At 42.1% G+C, this 16913-nt stretch overlaps 1 protein-coding gene across 1 annotated transcript in view; it reads left to right on the forward strand.

Annotated features, from left to right (window-relative positions):
• Positions 1-11889: 11889 nt before the first annotated feature.
• SYNE2 (spectrin repeat containing nuclear envelope protein 2) overlaps positions 11890-16913 on the forward strand; it is a 339863-nt gene continuing 334839 nt past the window's right edge. The window contains exon 1 of the mRNA XM_006142397.3: positions 11890-12037. Coding sequence (XP_006142459.1) covers positions 11959-12037 — 79 coding nt within the window. The 5' untranslated portion in view covers positions 11890-11958. The remainder of the gene's footprint in view (positions 12038-16913) is intronic.

Below are 16913 nucleotides of genomic sequence, written 5' to 3' on the forward strand. Positions count from 1 at the left end.
CTCCGTATCACCTCGGTGAACTTAAATAGAATTCTGTTATCATTAGGAAATATTAGTATTGGGACCAGCAGTTAGCATAATGGCTATGTCACTGGACTCCCATGTAGTCGACTGCGGTTCGAGTACCAAACCTGGTGGCTTAGACTCAAGCCGAGCGCATGTGCGTGTGTGCCCAAGATCCTGAGAGGAGAATGGAGGAGAAGGGATTGCGGTATGGCCATTCCCTTCCGGGGGGTGATTTCTTGCTTTCTGTCTCTGTCTCTCTCTCTCTGTCTGGCGAGCGCACGCTCCCTATAGCAAAACCTCTCCAAAAAAAAAAAGAAAGAAAAGAAAATATTAGTATTAATAATGATTAGTTTGGTTGTAATTTTGTTGTTATTTTGCCTTAGGGCCTGTGTGTTCACCAGAGTTAGAGGAGCAGAGAGGAGGGAGAAGGCACCCTCCCAGGGAGGGCGTGGCCACATCTCAATCCCTTCTCTTTGGTCTCTTCGTCCTGCCAGGATTAAGGGTGCACACATGTATCTACCCGGTATGTTTTTCAAGCTGCTGGGGCTGGGATTCAAACAATGAGGTTAGCCATATGAGATCCAGCTCCCGGAACCACCAGAGGGTTGCCCCTAATTTTATTTTATTTATTTTTTTTTTTGAGAGGTTTTTGTTATAGGACGTGTACACTTGCCAGAAAGACAGAGAGAGACAGAGTTTAAGCCACCGGGTCCAGGACTTAAACTGCAGTCAGGGGAGCCCAGGTACATAGCCATTACGCCAACTGCTGGTCCCGCCCCAACTCTATTTTAAACCGAAGGTTAAATAATAAAACATTAAACAAAAAATTATACCGCACCCCTTACCTACATGTTAACTAAGTTCATTATGCAACTGAATTCCTTCCTCCGTTCCTTTACCTTCGCCCCTCTGAAGTTGGTGGGCGTCCTTCCTCTGCCTAGTTCTGTTCATTGACTGTACATGTTATGTGCATACTTAAAATTCACATAAAGAGCTTCACAGTTAATCTGTATTTTTATCCTTTTCATCCCCTATAGTTTTGTTTGCTTTGTGATTTGCTATAGGATATGTGCACTTGCGAGGGTCGGGGGAGAGAAAGAGAAGAAAGAGAAAGCTTCCCACGATGGGGTGTGGTCATGCCACAATCCTTTTTCGCTTCCCACGATGGGGTGTGGTCATACCACAATCCTTTTTCTTCATTTCTCTGTCCCATCAGGATTTTGGCCATATACACGTACCTGTGTGTTTTTCTTGCCTCCAAGTCTAGGATTTGCACCAAGGTTGCCCGTGTGGGATCCGGCTCCCTTAATTGCTGTGCTGTGGTTGTGGGCCCCCTGCCCCCCCCCCCATTTTGATATACAGTATGTCCATGGTTTATCTTGTCTGTGGAATAATTTTCCCTTACATGAATTAACTGCAGTTTATTCATTTTTCTGCTGATAGGATTAGATTATTTCCATTTTTTGTGCGGTCAGTGTTCTACCACATGTTTCTCTGTGCATGAGTGTGATTGGAGAGCATTTGTTAGTTGATGGAAATTCATTAAGTCACCCACAGTTGCTGTTCTTGCTTGAACATCAGGCAGATGTGAGGATGTCCTTGCCGAGCACCCGCACATGGACAAAACCTTGGGCCCAGAGTGGTGTTGGGGTTCACTCACAACCGGTGTTGTTGTTGTGCTGTCCTTGGTGGGCCTTCACTCCTCGTATGGCTTCGCTCCCGTTCTCGCCTGTGGCCTGTTCTAAGCACCATTCATTTCTCAAGGACCCCACCCTACCCTGGCTCCCTCTGCTGCCTAGAGATGACCTCACTTCTTATTTTCCTGAGAAAATGAGGTCATCTGCTGAGAACTCCCTTCATTCTCCTCTTCAAACTTCTCAGCACTTCCACCTGGAGAAATGGTGAACCATAGATTCTTCATAGAGTGCATGGAGGAATACATTTCCCAAAAGTCTCTTGAGACCTCAGGTTGGAACTTTGTCTTACGAGGAGCTACTCCATCTTCACAATCACTGATTCAAATACCCTCTAGCCACAACCTCCAACCCTCTGACTTAATTCCTAAAGTCCTTTAACGTTAGCGGAGACAGCCACCTGTGCATGCGTTTGTTCTCTCCATTCACGTCTTCCTCTTCCAGTCCTCACATCCCTCCGGTCCACTGCATTCTCCCCCAGCTCCCACCACGGGCCTCCTTTCTCCTTTGTAATTCGGCCGTCTGACTGTGTCCTGGGAACTTCTCTTTATCGCTCCTGTGCTCTGATACCCAGTCCCTGTTTTCCTCATTTTTAGTTTAACTTTCTATTTTGACTACTTCCTTTTCTCTTTTTTGTTTTACTTTTTTTTTTTTTTTAAGTTTATTTACTTTTATGAGCAAGAGAGAGAGAGAGACTGTTCCCAACAAGGTCTTGATTCTGTGATCGACTTGCAGCTGCAGCCGGCCTGGATCATGGGCACACAAGAGCGCTTAGCTACTCAGGTTTCCCGACGTGGTTGTGGAACCTTCCATGTGGGTCAGCCTCACGGAGTGTGGCGTTTAGTCTGACCCCTCTTGTTTTGCTTTCTTCCTTTGTTGGAGTAACCCGCCCTATCACAAGTCATAGCACATACTTTTTTTTGGAGCTTTGCCAGTTAGGAAGTGACTTTTTTCTACCCTAACATTTGCTTCATACTTTGGATGGATACAGTTTATAGGTTGAAAAATTTTCTCTCTGCGCTTTTAAAAAAATTGTGGTAAAATATACATAACAAAGTTTACCATCTTGAGCATTTAAAAATGTGCAGTTCAGAAGTATTAAATACATGGACATTTTGGTGTAACTATCATTACCATCTATCTTCAGAACTCTTTTTGTCTTGCGGTTTCAACTGGAATTCTCTACCCATTAGACAATTAACAGCTAATTGTAGTTTTTAGTTTCGTGTGTTTTTCACGGAATTCCAGCAACTGCGCTATAAGAAAACCTTGAACCAGCAGGTGGCATGGAGGTTAAGGTGCTGAATCCCACATGGCTGACTCTGCGCTTTGAGTCTCTTACCTGATTGCTTGAAAATCATGCCAGGAACATGTGCATGCATGCCCAAGATCCCAAGGGGAAAGTGGAGAAGGAATTGCAGTGTAGCCATTCTCCCTAAAGAATTGCAGTGTAGCCATCCTCCCTGTGGGGTGATTTCTCATTTTCCTTTCTTTCTGTCTCTCTCTGGCAAGCACATGTGAAGTGAAGTTTCCTCAGGATGCTGTAATCATGGTGTGGGGGGGGCCTTAGTGGCAATTGGCTGACAAGTGACACTGTTTTGTGGTCTGAGCGCAAGGTCAGTGGCATCACAACCTGAATTCCATTACATGTTGTCCCCAAAAGTATGGTAGATAGACAGGATTGACTGTTCTGGCGACATGTAGTGGTGATTATAAGAATAAGAAACCTTGGGGCCAGCAGGTGGAGTGGTGGTTAAGGGCAATGGACTCTCACATGGCTGACCGTGGTTCAAGTGCCAGACCTCGTGGATTGCTTTCTCACTTTCTCTCTCTCTCTCTCTCTATCCCTCTCTGGTCAAATTAAAATAAATACATGAATAAGTAAATAAATAAATAAAGTTAAAGAAAATAATTAAAAAATAAAAGAAACCTTGGGACATGGTGGTTAAGGTGCTGGACTTCCACAGAGCTGACTGTGATTCGCCCACAGAGCTGACTGTGATTCGCATCTTGGACCTGGCAGCTTGCTTTCTCACTTTCTCTTTCTCTCTCTCTGGTCAAATTTTAAAATAATAACAAGACATAAAATTACATAAATAAATGATTCTTAAGGGGGTGAGACTCTTGAACTATGGCTGACCATAGTTCAAGTCCTGAACCTCGTGACTTGCTTTCTCAGTCTCCCTTTCTGTCTGTCTGTTTCTCTCTGGTCAAAATGGAAGACTAATGATAGTAGATAAAATTAAAATAAATAAATCTTTTTTAAAAAAAAGAAAAAGGGGGACCAGCAGTTAGCGTAATGGCTATGTCGCTGGACTCCCATGTAGTCAACCACGATTTGAGTCCCAGACCCGGTGGCTTAAACTCATGCCGGACGCGTGTGCGTGCATGCCCAAGATCCCGAGAGGAGAATGGAGGAGAAGGGATTGTGGTGTGGTCATCCCCCCTGGGGGCTGATTTCTCGCTTTCTGTCTCTCTGTCTCTCTCTGTCTTTCTGGTGAGCGCACGCGCCCTATAGCAAAAACCTCTCCAAAAAAACAAAGAAAAAGGATAGGAAGCCTAAAAGGAGATGGTAGGTGGACCTAAAAAAATCACCTGGCCTAGGAATTTGCACCAGTTGCTGCTGCTCAAATGATGACTACAGGATAAATAACATAAGGAAAAGCTAATGAGAACAAGAGAAAGACACTGCACAGTGTGTCACCAACTTTTGTCTGTGAGCTTATCAGCAGGTCAACGTCAATAACCATCAGTTAGGAAGAATAGCTCTATAACTTAACTAACCAAGGGGAGATCCAGCAGAATTCCTGCATGCACCATAAACACCACCACGGAGCTGAAGAACAGGAGAAACACACACAGGAGAAGGAGGCACCTGAGGGAGACTGCTGGCATTTAACTCCCTCGCTCTGTGAGAGGGGTACATGAACGCACTTCCGCATGGTGCTGTGGTACAACTTCTGGCCGACCTTTCAAGACGGGGTCGATGCCTCTTTCTCACTGTGGACAGTGACTTTTCTAGTGTTACACTGGTAAGGCTTATTGGCAAACTAATAATAAGAAAATGAAAGACCCACTGAGCTAAGAAGAAAGGTCTTTGGGAATATGTTCTGAAAAGCTCAGGGAATTTTTCTAATATTTTATTTTTTGCCCGAGAGTATTTTCCTCTTTACTGTGAAGATATGGATGTACGGTTTTAATAGCATATGGATTGAAGAACTGACCTTGAACTAAGTAATACCTCATTCGCATTTTGTTGTCATTTCATTAGAAAATAAAAGCAAAACGTTTCTGTTATTTAAGAGAAGTTTGCCTCCATCATTTGAAATTTAAAAATGCAGATAAGCCCAAAGAAGAAAATAAGGATCGCTCCTAATCCCATTGATTTGAGATCTCTACTCAAATTTCCTTTTTAAAATTGATAATATTCTAATCATAATAATCCAAAGAAAATGCCAAGATTTTTTTTAAAGAGAAATTCACCAGTGTTCTGAGGTTTTAGAGATAACACAGGCATATTAAAACATCTTGCATAAGCAAACCACAGTTGTTTCAAAATAGTGTATGCTGTCTACAAAGCGTGTGTATTAATTTACATGAATTTTAAAAACACAATTCCACATAATTCTATTTGATCTCAGAAGCTTTAATGCTGCTTCATTAATTATTTACCCAGCCTTTGGTTATGTTCTTGAAAATGTTACTCACTTTTTCTTTTCCTTTCTTTTTTTTTTTTTTGATGTTACTCACTTTTTCTTTTCCTTTCTTTTCTTTCTTTTTTTTTTTTTTAGGTTTTTGCCACAGGGTGTGTGTGCTTGCCAGAGAGAAAGAGACAGACAGAGAGAGGGAAAGTGGGAGATTTCCTCCAGGGAGGATGGCCATGCTGCAGTTCCTTCTCCTCCATTCTCCTCTCAGAATTTTGGGCTTGCACGTACTTACACCTGGCATGAGTTTCAAGCCACCAGGTTAGAGACTTGAACTACAGTTGGCCATGTGGGAATCCAGCATCTTAATCTACATACTATGTGCTGGCCCTGACTCACTTTTATCAATAGTCTCATTGGGGCCTAACAGTGGCAGAGCAGTATCACAGTCTTCTGTAAGACTGATCCTCATGGGAAGGTTCTGGTTTCACGTGTGATGACCTCCGTAAAAATTTGGGTGTGTGTGTGTCCATGATCTGGGCTGAATGAGGCTGGTGGTGGATCATGGCATGAAAGACCCTGTTGGGGCTGCCTGCCTTTCTGTTTGTCTCTTCCTTTCTCTAGTTTTCTTTTCTATTTCCAGAGGGTACATGCACTTGCCAGAGAGAGACAGAGACATAGAGAAAAAGCACCTCTGAATGGGGCATGGCTCATGCTGCAGTCTCTTCTCCATTTCTCTTTCCTGATGGGATCTTGGGCACACATACATATGGACCCTGTGTGCTTTTCCTCTTTAATATTTTTCGGAGAGGTTTTTGCTATAGGGCATGTGCACTTGCTGGAAAGGCAGAGAGATACAGAGAGACAGAAAGGAAGAAATCACCCCCCAGGGGCGCTGGCCACACTGCAATCCCTTCTCCATTTTCCTCTTGGGATCTTGGGCACGCACGCACACATGCCCGGTGTGAATTTAAGCCACTGGGTCTGGGACTTGACCTGCGGTCGGCTCCATGGGAGTCCAGTGACATAGCTATTATGCCAACTGCTGGTCCCAACTGCATGTGCTTTTCAAGTCACAGGAATCGAGACTCAAACCACATGGTTGGCCATGTGGGATCCCACCTTCTCAACCACCAGACTGTAGGCAGGCCCTGTTTTTCTCTCTCCCTGTCTCTAGTGCTCATTTTCATATAGAAGAAAGAAAGAAAGAAAGAAACAACAGCAACAAAAAATCCCATTTAATTCTAGTGCCTGACCAAACCCTCCCTTCTCTTTCCGCCTTACCTTTTCATAGTCTTTCTAACTTTTCAACTCTAATCCTGAGAAACCTCTCAAGCTTTTCTTCTCTACTCTTTTCCAGTTTTCCATGGGCAACATCTGACAAATTCCTCTCCGTGGGAGATGTCAACTTTTCTCATCATTTTCCACCAAAAACAATTGTGTTGGGGATGTTATCAGAAATAGTCTTCAGTCACATTCTCATGACCTCTGGAGCTTGTTTTGATGAATAATTGTACTAAGATTATATTTGAACAATAATCTAACACTTCCAATTGATTCAGTCTTCAAAGTTTTGTTTTACTTTTGATGGTCATTTTTAGGAGGTCTAAGAAATTCTCCAGGAAATACAAAATTACTATATATAGTTTTTTAGCTTAATTTTTAGTATTTTTAAATAAAAAAATAATAAAAATTTTTACTTAGGGCATGTATGTTCTCCAGAGAGAGACAGAGAGTAAGAGAGAGAGAAAGTGAGAACCACCCCTCCATCCCAGGGAGGATGGCCACACCACAGTCCTGTTTCCTCCATTCTCCTCTTGGGATTTTGGGTACACACACACACACACACACACACACACGTACACAGACACGCATGCTTGGCACGTTTTTCAAGCTAATGGGTTCAGAACTGGAACCACACAGTTATAGCTATGTAGGATCCAGCTGCCTTAATCACTGTGGCCCCCAAATTTTTGTATTTTATTCACTTGTTTGCTAATCATACAGGACCCTCTTAGACATCTAGTTATTTTAAAATCTAGGGTTTTTTTTTTTTGCCATCTTATACTGATTTTTTTTTTCTTTAACTTTATTGTCCAATACAGTGAATTCCACATAGCAGTCTCGTTCAGTGTAGTGAATTCTACATGGTGGTCTAGGACAGGAATATTTATTGATTCTCTGTTTATCACCTTGTTTTTCAATATTGTTTTTATTTTTAATATAAGGTGTATCTAAATTCTTCCCCCTATGTTGGATCCCTTATTTGACTGCTGTTGTATAGCAGTGAGTGGCTCTTCAGGACATTCTTACCCCAGTCAAGGTGTCACCATTTATGCTCGTTGTCGGCGTCCGCCCCAGGGCTTGGGTCTGGCTGAATCATGATCAGAGGGCTGCTGCTGAGGAAGAGAAAGAGGATGAGAAAGAGAAAGCCCTCCATCTTGCCAGGACCAGGGAATTGGAAAGAACGAGACAAAGGGATAGAGTGGAAACGGACACAGGCAGCCTGAGCCTAGGTAGCCCAAGCAACTTGTGCCGCCCAGATGAACTGGACATCTTTATTTATAGTACAAGGAGACATTACACATGTATGTTTCATGACACTTCATGGATTAGTTGCCAGGTTACAGACAATGAGAAGCAGTTAACAAATCTATAAGGGATTAGTCATACCCAGGGCAAGGTGTATCCCTTGGTGGTAATCCCATCTAGAGTAAATCTCATCTTCCTTTCTAATGCAGAGAACTAGCTGTTAGGTGTGGGGAAGGAGCTAAAGAACTTCTCCATAAGGAGTGCACCACCACACCCAGAGAAGTCTAAAGAATCTTTCAGATGCAGGGCAGGGATTGGACTTTACTAATTGGGGTCAAGATGTTTCTTGAAGTCCATCAGATGTGTCTGTTGGACCGCCCCTAGTAATTTCCACCCTTGCTCTGTCTGCAGCCAAGGTCAGGGAAAGACAAGTTACAAGGTTCTGCCAAACCCCAAAAGAGCAGGTGGTGTTTGCTCAGCGCATGTCCCCACACCTCAGACTCTCTCTCTTAAACGTGTCCCCACAGCTCGTGATAATGGGACTATTTGGAGTCACATGTGGTCTGACCATTCGGGCTGCTATAACAAAATACCGTAAATGGGGTGGCTTACAAATAACAGACGTTTATTTATCAGAGTTACGGAGGTTTGGACATCTAAGATCACAGCACCTGCACTTTTGGTATCTGTTGACAGCCACTTCCCCAAAGCTGTCTTATTGTTCTACCCTCACACAGTGGAAGAGGTGAGGGTTCTGTCTTCAACCTTTTTATAAGAGCACTAATCCCAGAGGCCCTACCTCTTAATACCATCACACAAATTTTGGAGGACATAAGAACTCATTTCGTTGCAGCTCCTGACCGTTGGATCCATCTCTAGCGTCAAGTGATGGGGCATGCCTTCTCCCTCCCTTCCCCTGCACCTTCTTCACATATGTCTGAGGGGACTTTCCTTCATAGACTTAATGTTTATTTTCCCCAGAAGATTGAATTCCTTGAGAACAGAGTGTAAGCACATGTAAGTGCTTGTTGAGTAAAGGAATGAAGGCCAGGATCAGTGACATTGGTAAACTTGTAGCTAGCTCTAGAAGTACCATCACTTATTGGTTCAGAGCATGGGCTTTGATGCCAGTGCCACCTGAACTCCAATCTTGGCCCCGTTATTTGGTAGCTGTGTATCTTAGGCAACTGTGTGCCACATTTATGTATCTCAGTTTTGTCTTTTAAAACATGGGTGATAATTACTGTATATAACTCATGCAGTTGTTATAAAGATGAAATGAAGTTATGTATGAGGGTGTCTTTGAAAAGTCCATGGAAAATTTATGCATGGATTTTAAATATTCTTGTGCTAAAATGGACTTGTACTTTAACTGCATTTTTTTCATCAAAGAAATTGAGAGGCAGAGATAGAGGGAGGGGAAGCCAGCATCCTACCCCAAATGGGGTGTGGTCACACTACAGATCCCCTCTCCTCCACTTCTTCAACCTGTCAGGATCCTGGGCACACATGCGTATGCATCTGCCATATTTCCCAAGCTATCAGGGCCAGAACTTGAACTGTGGTCAGCCATAGGGAATCTGACTCCGTTAACAACTAGGCTACAGGCCAGCCCTTCAATTGCATTTTTCCATGAACTTTTTTTTAAAGACTTATTTATTATTTATTTTTAATTTTGACCAGAGACAGAGAGAGAGAAAGAGAGAGAGAGGGAAAGCAAGAAAACAAGCCGCCAGGTCCAGGACTCAAACCGTAGTCTACCATGTAGGAGTCCAGCTCCTTAACCACCACGCCATCTACCCCCCCCCATGAATTTTTTAAGTCTTTTCATATGTAAAGTGCTTAGGACAGTGCTCATATAAGTGATAAACATGTAAGTGCTTGCTCCTATTGTTGTACTCCTGATTTTTAAAAAGTGGTTCTGATGTGGGGAACCAGCAGTTAGCGTAATGGCTATGTTGCTGGACTCCCACGTAGTCTACCACGGTTTGCGTCCCAGACCCGGTGGCTTAAAACTCACGCTGGGCGCATGTGCGTGCGTGCCCAAGATCCCGAGAGGAGAATGGAGGAGAAGGGATTGCGGCGTGACCATCCCCCCTGGGGTGTGATTTCTCGCTTTCTGTCTCTCTGTCTCTTCTCTGTCTTTCTGGTGAGCGCACGTGCCCTATAGCGAAAACCTCTCCAAAAAAAAAAATAAATAAATAAAAATGGTTCTGATGTGGAGTAGTGAGTGTCCTTAGGAAGCATATTCTGCAGTTCAGTTTTTCTCCTGTCAGAATGAAGGTGTGCGTGGTCTCCTGGTGCTCAGGAGCCTCAGGGTGAGGGAAGGGGTGGAGAAGGTCCTCAGTAGATCGTGGAGCTGAGAACATCTGTATCTGTATCAGTCATCAGGCGGTGCAGACTCACTTGAACTAAACAGCCTTCCCTGTCTGTCAGAATCTTAAAATTGTATCAATTCGGAGTAGCAACGCTTATTTCTGTTGGTTCTTATTCATCTTAATTCAAAGGATAAGAAATGAATTATTAACTAACAAAGGTTATGTGGTAGGTAAAATATTTAACAACAGTGATCCATGGGAGAGATAATAAAAGGGGTCTCAGTGATAAACAGTGGGGAAGATGGTTGAAGATTGGAGTCTGCTCTGGCATATATTGTTAACTGATTTTTTTTTTGCATTTTAAAAAGTGGACTACTTGATAATTAATATGATCAATTGTTGGTCTACCTATTTCCCTTAGATTTATTTATGTTTTAGTTTTCTCCAATATTTTATTATGAGAATTTTCTATGTACAGCAGAATTAAACATTTTTTTCATGGGGGCTGGCAGGTAGCATGATGGTTACGGCACTGGATTCCCACTTGGCCATCTGTAATTTAAGTCCTGGAACTGGCAGCTCGCTTTCTCAGTTTTTTTTTTTTTTTTTAACTCTTTCTGGTTAAGTGAAATAATAATAATAATTTAAATAGAATAATTCCATAAAAACTTTTTATGGGGCCTGGCAGGTGGCATGGTGGTTGGAACCCTGGACTGCCACTTGGTTGACTGTAGTTTGAGTCCTGGACCTGGTGCCTTGCTTTCACACTCTCTCTGGTCAAACTGAATACTAATAAATTTAAAAAAAAGCAAAAAATTCTCTAAAACAACCTTTTATAAAGAAAATCTATATATTTAATACATTCTAACATTAATGTTTTATAATACTTGCTTGGTCACAAAACTATACATGTAACTATCCCTCTATCCAGCCACTAGTACATTTTATGTTTTTATGTTTGGGTAGATTTATTTTGTTATTTGATCACCTGTATTGGAGAAATCAATGTTTATATTCTCAGCTCCCAGAAATGATAGAGGTGTGTGTGTGCACACATGCACAAAGCAATACTTTTATAGAGTTGTCGATTAAGATTTACACTTACTGGAAGAATTCTTTAAGAGTCAAGGTAGGTTTAGGGGAAGAAAGGTATAGATAGAAAACTAAGAACTTGGAAAAAGCAATCCAATAAAATAAACAACTCATCAAAATATTCTTTTGATGTATTTTGTTTCAGTTCGCTGTGAGGCTATGCAGGCTCAGCTCTCATTGTTTCCAGTAAGTGGCAACATTTATGGATCAGAAAAAGAACAGTTAAAAGTTGTAAGGAACATCCTTGCAGGTTGAAGGTTAGCAGTTAGGGATCTACAGATGCCTCAGATGTCCCTTTGTGTCGACTGGACTTCCTCTTCCAGTTACAGCACCAGATTGCTCCGCTTTCTTTTTCACCCCAGTGTAGAACCCACAGTGCTGTTCTTTTGGAGTTCCGCCAGCAGCTCCAAGGAGCATGAATAGGTCACAGGGCAAAAATCTTGATTATGATTCAAAAAGAAGGCGTAGTTACTTTGTTCTTCACGAACTAAGGAAACGCTGGTTAGAAAGACATATGTCTTTCCGAGCAGTTTTTGGTTGCTGCTGTTTTCTGACAATGCATGTTTGCTAGAAATGCAGAGGGACCAAGCTGCTAATGAAAATGTTTACCCCTTTCACTTTCAGTTCACTTTAACTGAGATGGACATGGAATAATCTCCACTGCGGCAAAGAATGGCATCCAGTCCTGAGCTTCCCGCTGAAGATGAACAGGGTTCCTTGGGTATTGATGATCTCCACATTTCACTGCAAGGTAATTAAAATTAGGTGGGGTCATACTCATAGAGACTGTGGAAAACTTGATCACAGCTGTGCTCAAATCATTGCTTTTTGTCTAATGGTGTTTTAAAAAATATCTCTATTTTTCCAACTGTAGGAACCTTCTGTATGCTTAAATGTCTTTATTGCTGTCTTGGGTCTTTAGGGATACCTGGAATTTGGTATCTCTGGTTTCTTCCTCTGAGGATATTTATTTTATTTGAGTAAAAACTCAAGAGGATGTTTGACATTTTTTGCACTTATTTTGTATCTTTTTGCATAGCCTCTTGACATTGCACTTATTTTGTATCTTTTTGCATAGCCTCTTTTAATTGTACTCCATTATTTTGCCCTAATAGAGTAGAATAGTAGCAATATTAGGGGAAATGGCCTTTAGTCACATGAATCACGTGTGCACCTACATAAATGCTATCTGGTTTTTTAGTGCTTTTTGTGGAGATCGGCGATGTTTGTGTTGTATGTATTTTGAAAATTCGTTAGCCACTAGACTTCCCACTTGTGTTCATAAAGCAAATCTTGGAGTTGAATTAGCTAGGATAAAAGAAGTAAGACTATGGCAGATCTTAGAAAATATTTATGAAACTATATTAAAGTAATGTTAAGATTATAGATAGAATTATATATGTAACATTTTTAGGATGTTACTTAAAAGCCATTGATTTTTTAAAAGTTTGTTTTATTTATGATAGTCTGTCCATTTCTGTGAGAGAGAGACACAGAGAGAAAAGCATCCTTGATAGAGGCTCATCACGCCACGATCCTGTTTCCCAGCCTTCTACCTTCTCAGCATCTTGTGTGTGTGGATGCCGGCCGTGTTTCAGGTGGACCAGGACAGAGATCTTAAGCCAGGGTTGGCCACATGGCTTCCAACTCTGCAGTTCAGTACACTGCTGACTGAGCCACTGAAGCAAGGCCAAAGCCATAGGTTTTTTAAAAAAATCATTATTTATGATAAAGGTTCCAAAAAGGTTGTTTTCCTTTTGATTAAAAAAATGTATTTTGAGGGAACCAGCAGTTAGCGTAATGGCTATGTCGCTGGACTCCCACATAGTCGACCACGGTTCGCGTCCCGGACCCGGTGGTTTAAAAAACTCATGCCAAGCGCGTGTGTGTGCGTGCCCAAGATCCCGAGAGGAGAATGGAGGAGAAGGGATTCCGGCATGACCATCCCCCCTGGGGGGTGAGATTTCTTGCTTTCTGTCTCTATGTCTCTGTCTGTCTGGCGACCGCACGCACCCTATAGTGAAAATCTCTCCAAAAAAAAAAAAAAGATGTATTTTGAATGATTAGCTTCTTGACTTTGGGTGAGATAGAAATCAATCATTACTGGAAAACCTACATGTGTCTTTTAAAAAGAAACATTATGTAATTTTTATAAAGTAAGAAACATTTAAATTCTTTTTTAAAAGAAATTGTTTTGTTTAACTTTATTCGTGTATTTTTAAAATTTGACCAGAAAAGTAGAGAGAGAGAGAAATTGAGAAAGTCAGGTGCCATGTCCGAGACTCAAACTGCGGTTGGGAACGTGGGAGTCCAGCACCCTTAACCACCATGCCACCTGCTGGCCCCAGAAACATTTATATTCTTGAGAGGTAAATTCTTACTTGAAGTAAGAATTTTAAAAATTCAGTAGGTAGGACCAGGAGTTGGTGTAATGGCTATGTCGCTGGACTCCCATTGTTGACCGCGGTTCGAGTGCCAAACCCAGTGGCTTAGATTCACGCCGGGTGCGTGTGCGTGCATGCCCAGGATCTCGAGAGGAGAGTGGAGAAGAAGGGATTGTGGCGTGACCATCCCCCGTGGGGGGTGATTTGGATATGCATACAAAGTTGAACATTGGATTTTTTTTTTTTTTAAAGAATTATAAATTTAATTAAATTTATTTATTTATTTATTTATTTGGAGAGAGAGCTTTTTGCCTTAAGATCATGTGCACTGGCTGAAGAGAGATACAGAGAATGAGAGGGGAAGTGAGAAATCACCCCCTGGTGGGGATTGCTACATTGCAATGCCTTCTTTATTCTCCTGGGAACTTGGGCATACATGTGCACACACCTGGCATGATTTTCAAGCCACCAGGTATGGGACTGGAGCCGTGGTTGGCCATGTGGGAATCCAGCGACGTAACTGCTGCCATGCCATCTGCTGGCCCTACATTACTATTTTTTAAAAATTTGCTATAGGGGGGACCAGCAACATAATGACTATGTTGCTGGACTCCCATGTAGTCGATTGCGGTTCAAATCCTGGTCCTGGTGGCTTAGACTCATGCTGGGCACGTGTGTGTGCATGCCCAAAATCCTGAGAGGAGAAGGAAGGAAAAGGGATTGCGGTGTGGCCATACCCCAGGGGGACGATTTCTCGCTTTCTGTCTCTGTGTCTCTCTTTGTCTTTCTGGTGAGCGCACGTGCCCTATAGCAAAAAAACCTCTGGAAAAAAAAATTGCTATAGGTCACATGGACTCACCAGAGAGAGAGAAGAAAAATGAGAAAGCGAGCAACCAGTTATGGACCTTGAATCGTGTTTGGCCATGTGGGAGTCAAGTACCTTAACCACCATGCCACCTGCTGACCCCTACGGCCATGTGGGAGTCAAGTACCTTAACCACCGTGCCACCTGCTGACCCCTAGAGTCAAATTTTCATTTAACTGAAAAAGAAATCAGTGTTTGTGTTTTTCTTTTCTTTTTTCTTTTTTTCTTCTTTTTTTTGGGAGGGGGTTTTTGCTATAGGGCACGTGCGCTTGCCAGAAAGACAGAGAGAGAGAGAGAGACAGAAAGCGAGAAATCACCCCCTGGGGGGATGGCCATCCACAATCCCTTCTCCTCCATTGTCCTCCTGGGATTTTGTCCGCGACTCGAACCGTTGTCGACTACGTGGAATTTCAGCGACACAGCCATTATGCTAACTGCTGGTCCCTGTGCTCTTGTTTTTCTGTACAGTTTTGGCTGCAATAAATCAGTGAATTTCATATCTAATATTGGCTCTGCCACTTAGCAGTTCTTTAAACTTGGGTAAGAGATGTTATCTTTTTATTTTGAGAGAGATTTTGGCCATAGGGCATGTGTGCTCACCAGAGAGACAGAGCGAGACAGAATGCAAGAAATCAACCCCTGGGGGAATGGCCACACTGCGATCCTTTCTTCTCCATTCTCCTCTGGGGCTTTTGGGCATGTACACAAATATGCCCGGTGTGAATTTTAAGCCACTGGGCCCAGAACTCAAACCCTGGTTGACTATGTGGGAGTTCAGTGACATAACTGTTATGCCATCTTGATGGCAAGATGTTACCTTTTTTTTTTTTCCCCTCAACATTATTTATTTATTTATATATTTTTGTGGGGAGGTTTTTGCTCCAGGGCGCTGTGCTCGCCAGACAGAGAGAAACAGAGAGACAGAAAGCGAGAAATCACCCCCAGGGGGGATGGTCACGCCGCAATCCCTTCTCCATTCTCCTCTCGGGATCCCGGGCACGCACGCACATGCACCCGGTGTGAGTTTCAAGCCACTGCGTCTGGGACGCGAACCGCGGTCGACTACTTGGGAGTCAAGCGACATAGCCATTAAGCTAAGTGCTGGTCCCTCAACATTATTTTTGAAGAGACCATCCTTTCTATAGTGAATGGTCTTAGTTGCGAGGCTGAAAACGATTTGAATATAAGGGTTTTTTCTGGGCTTTTAGTTTCGTTGCCTATATGTACATCTGGCTTTATGTAAGAATCACTCTGTTTTCACTATTGTAGCCTTGTAGTATGATTTCAAATCAGGAATTGTGAGACCTTCTACTTTGTTCTTTTTCTTATAAAATAGTTTTAGCTGTTTAGGATCTTTAATTATTTGAATTCTATGTGAATTTTAGGTTGTATATTTCTAATTGGTTATCAGGAAATCATAATGCATTTTTGTGTAGAAAAAAACCAAAAAAATATGTTCTAATGTTCCTGTCCTAATATTTGCACAAAAAAACATTGTTGGAATGTCAATACCAACTTTAATGCAACTATAGATTATTTTGGAAAGTACTGACATTTTAACCATACTCTTTTTTTTTCTTTTAATTTTGCTTAAGATGTATGCACCCATTGCAGAGAAAGAGATAGGAAAACTGAGAAATCACCTACCAGAGTGTTACCTTTTTTAAGTCTCAGTTTCCTCATTTGTGTAATGTGGATGATAATACCCGCATTGCAACTGTGCTGAAGATGAGCCACGATGCATGCAAAGAGCTTAGCACAGTGCTTCTCCCAACACAGGGACTCAGTAAATTCACCGTCATTTCTTTTTATGTATCTGTAGTCTAAATCTTTGCCTCAAAGTCTTTCTCATCTAGAAGTACCCAAGTAGAGTGGAAACCTCATGGAGTATAGGAAAAAGTGTTAACCATAAGTCTTGTTTTTACTCTCTTTTTTCTTTAAAGATTTGTTTATCTCTTCCATGAGTGAGAGAGACAAAGAGGAAGAGAGGAGAGCACTGCAATAGGGTCTAGACATCATAATCCAGCCCCAAGCCTCGAGCAGTCCTGGATCACAGGATGTGTGTGCCTGGTGTACTAAGGGTGGTCTCCGGACATGAATTTGAACTCTCCCATGCACATCAGCCTTGTAGAACATTGCATTTTACCATTGCACCACTGTCTAGCCACCTGTGTTTTCTTTTTTTAATTTTTAAAAAGAATTATTTAATTAATTAATTTATTATTTATTTTTAATTTGACCAGAGAGGGACAAAGTGAGAGAGAGATTGAGAAAGCAAGCCACCTGGTCTGGGACTCAAACCAGTGCCCTTAACCACCACGCCACCTGCTGGTCCTTGTTTTTTTTTTTTTTTTTTTTTTTTTTAACAATTTTTCTCC

Source organism: Tupaia chinensis, unplaced genomic scaffold (genome assembly GCF_000334495.1).
Source record: "Tupaia chinensis unplaced genomic scaffold, TupChi_1.0 Scaffold000075_1, whole genome shotgun sequence".
Lineage (NCBI taxonomy): Eukaryota > Metazoa > Chordata > Mammalia > Scandentia > Tupaiidae > Tupaia > Tupaia belangeri.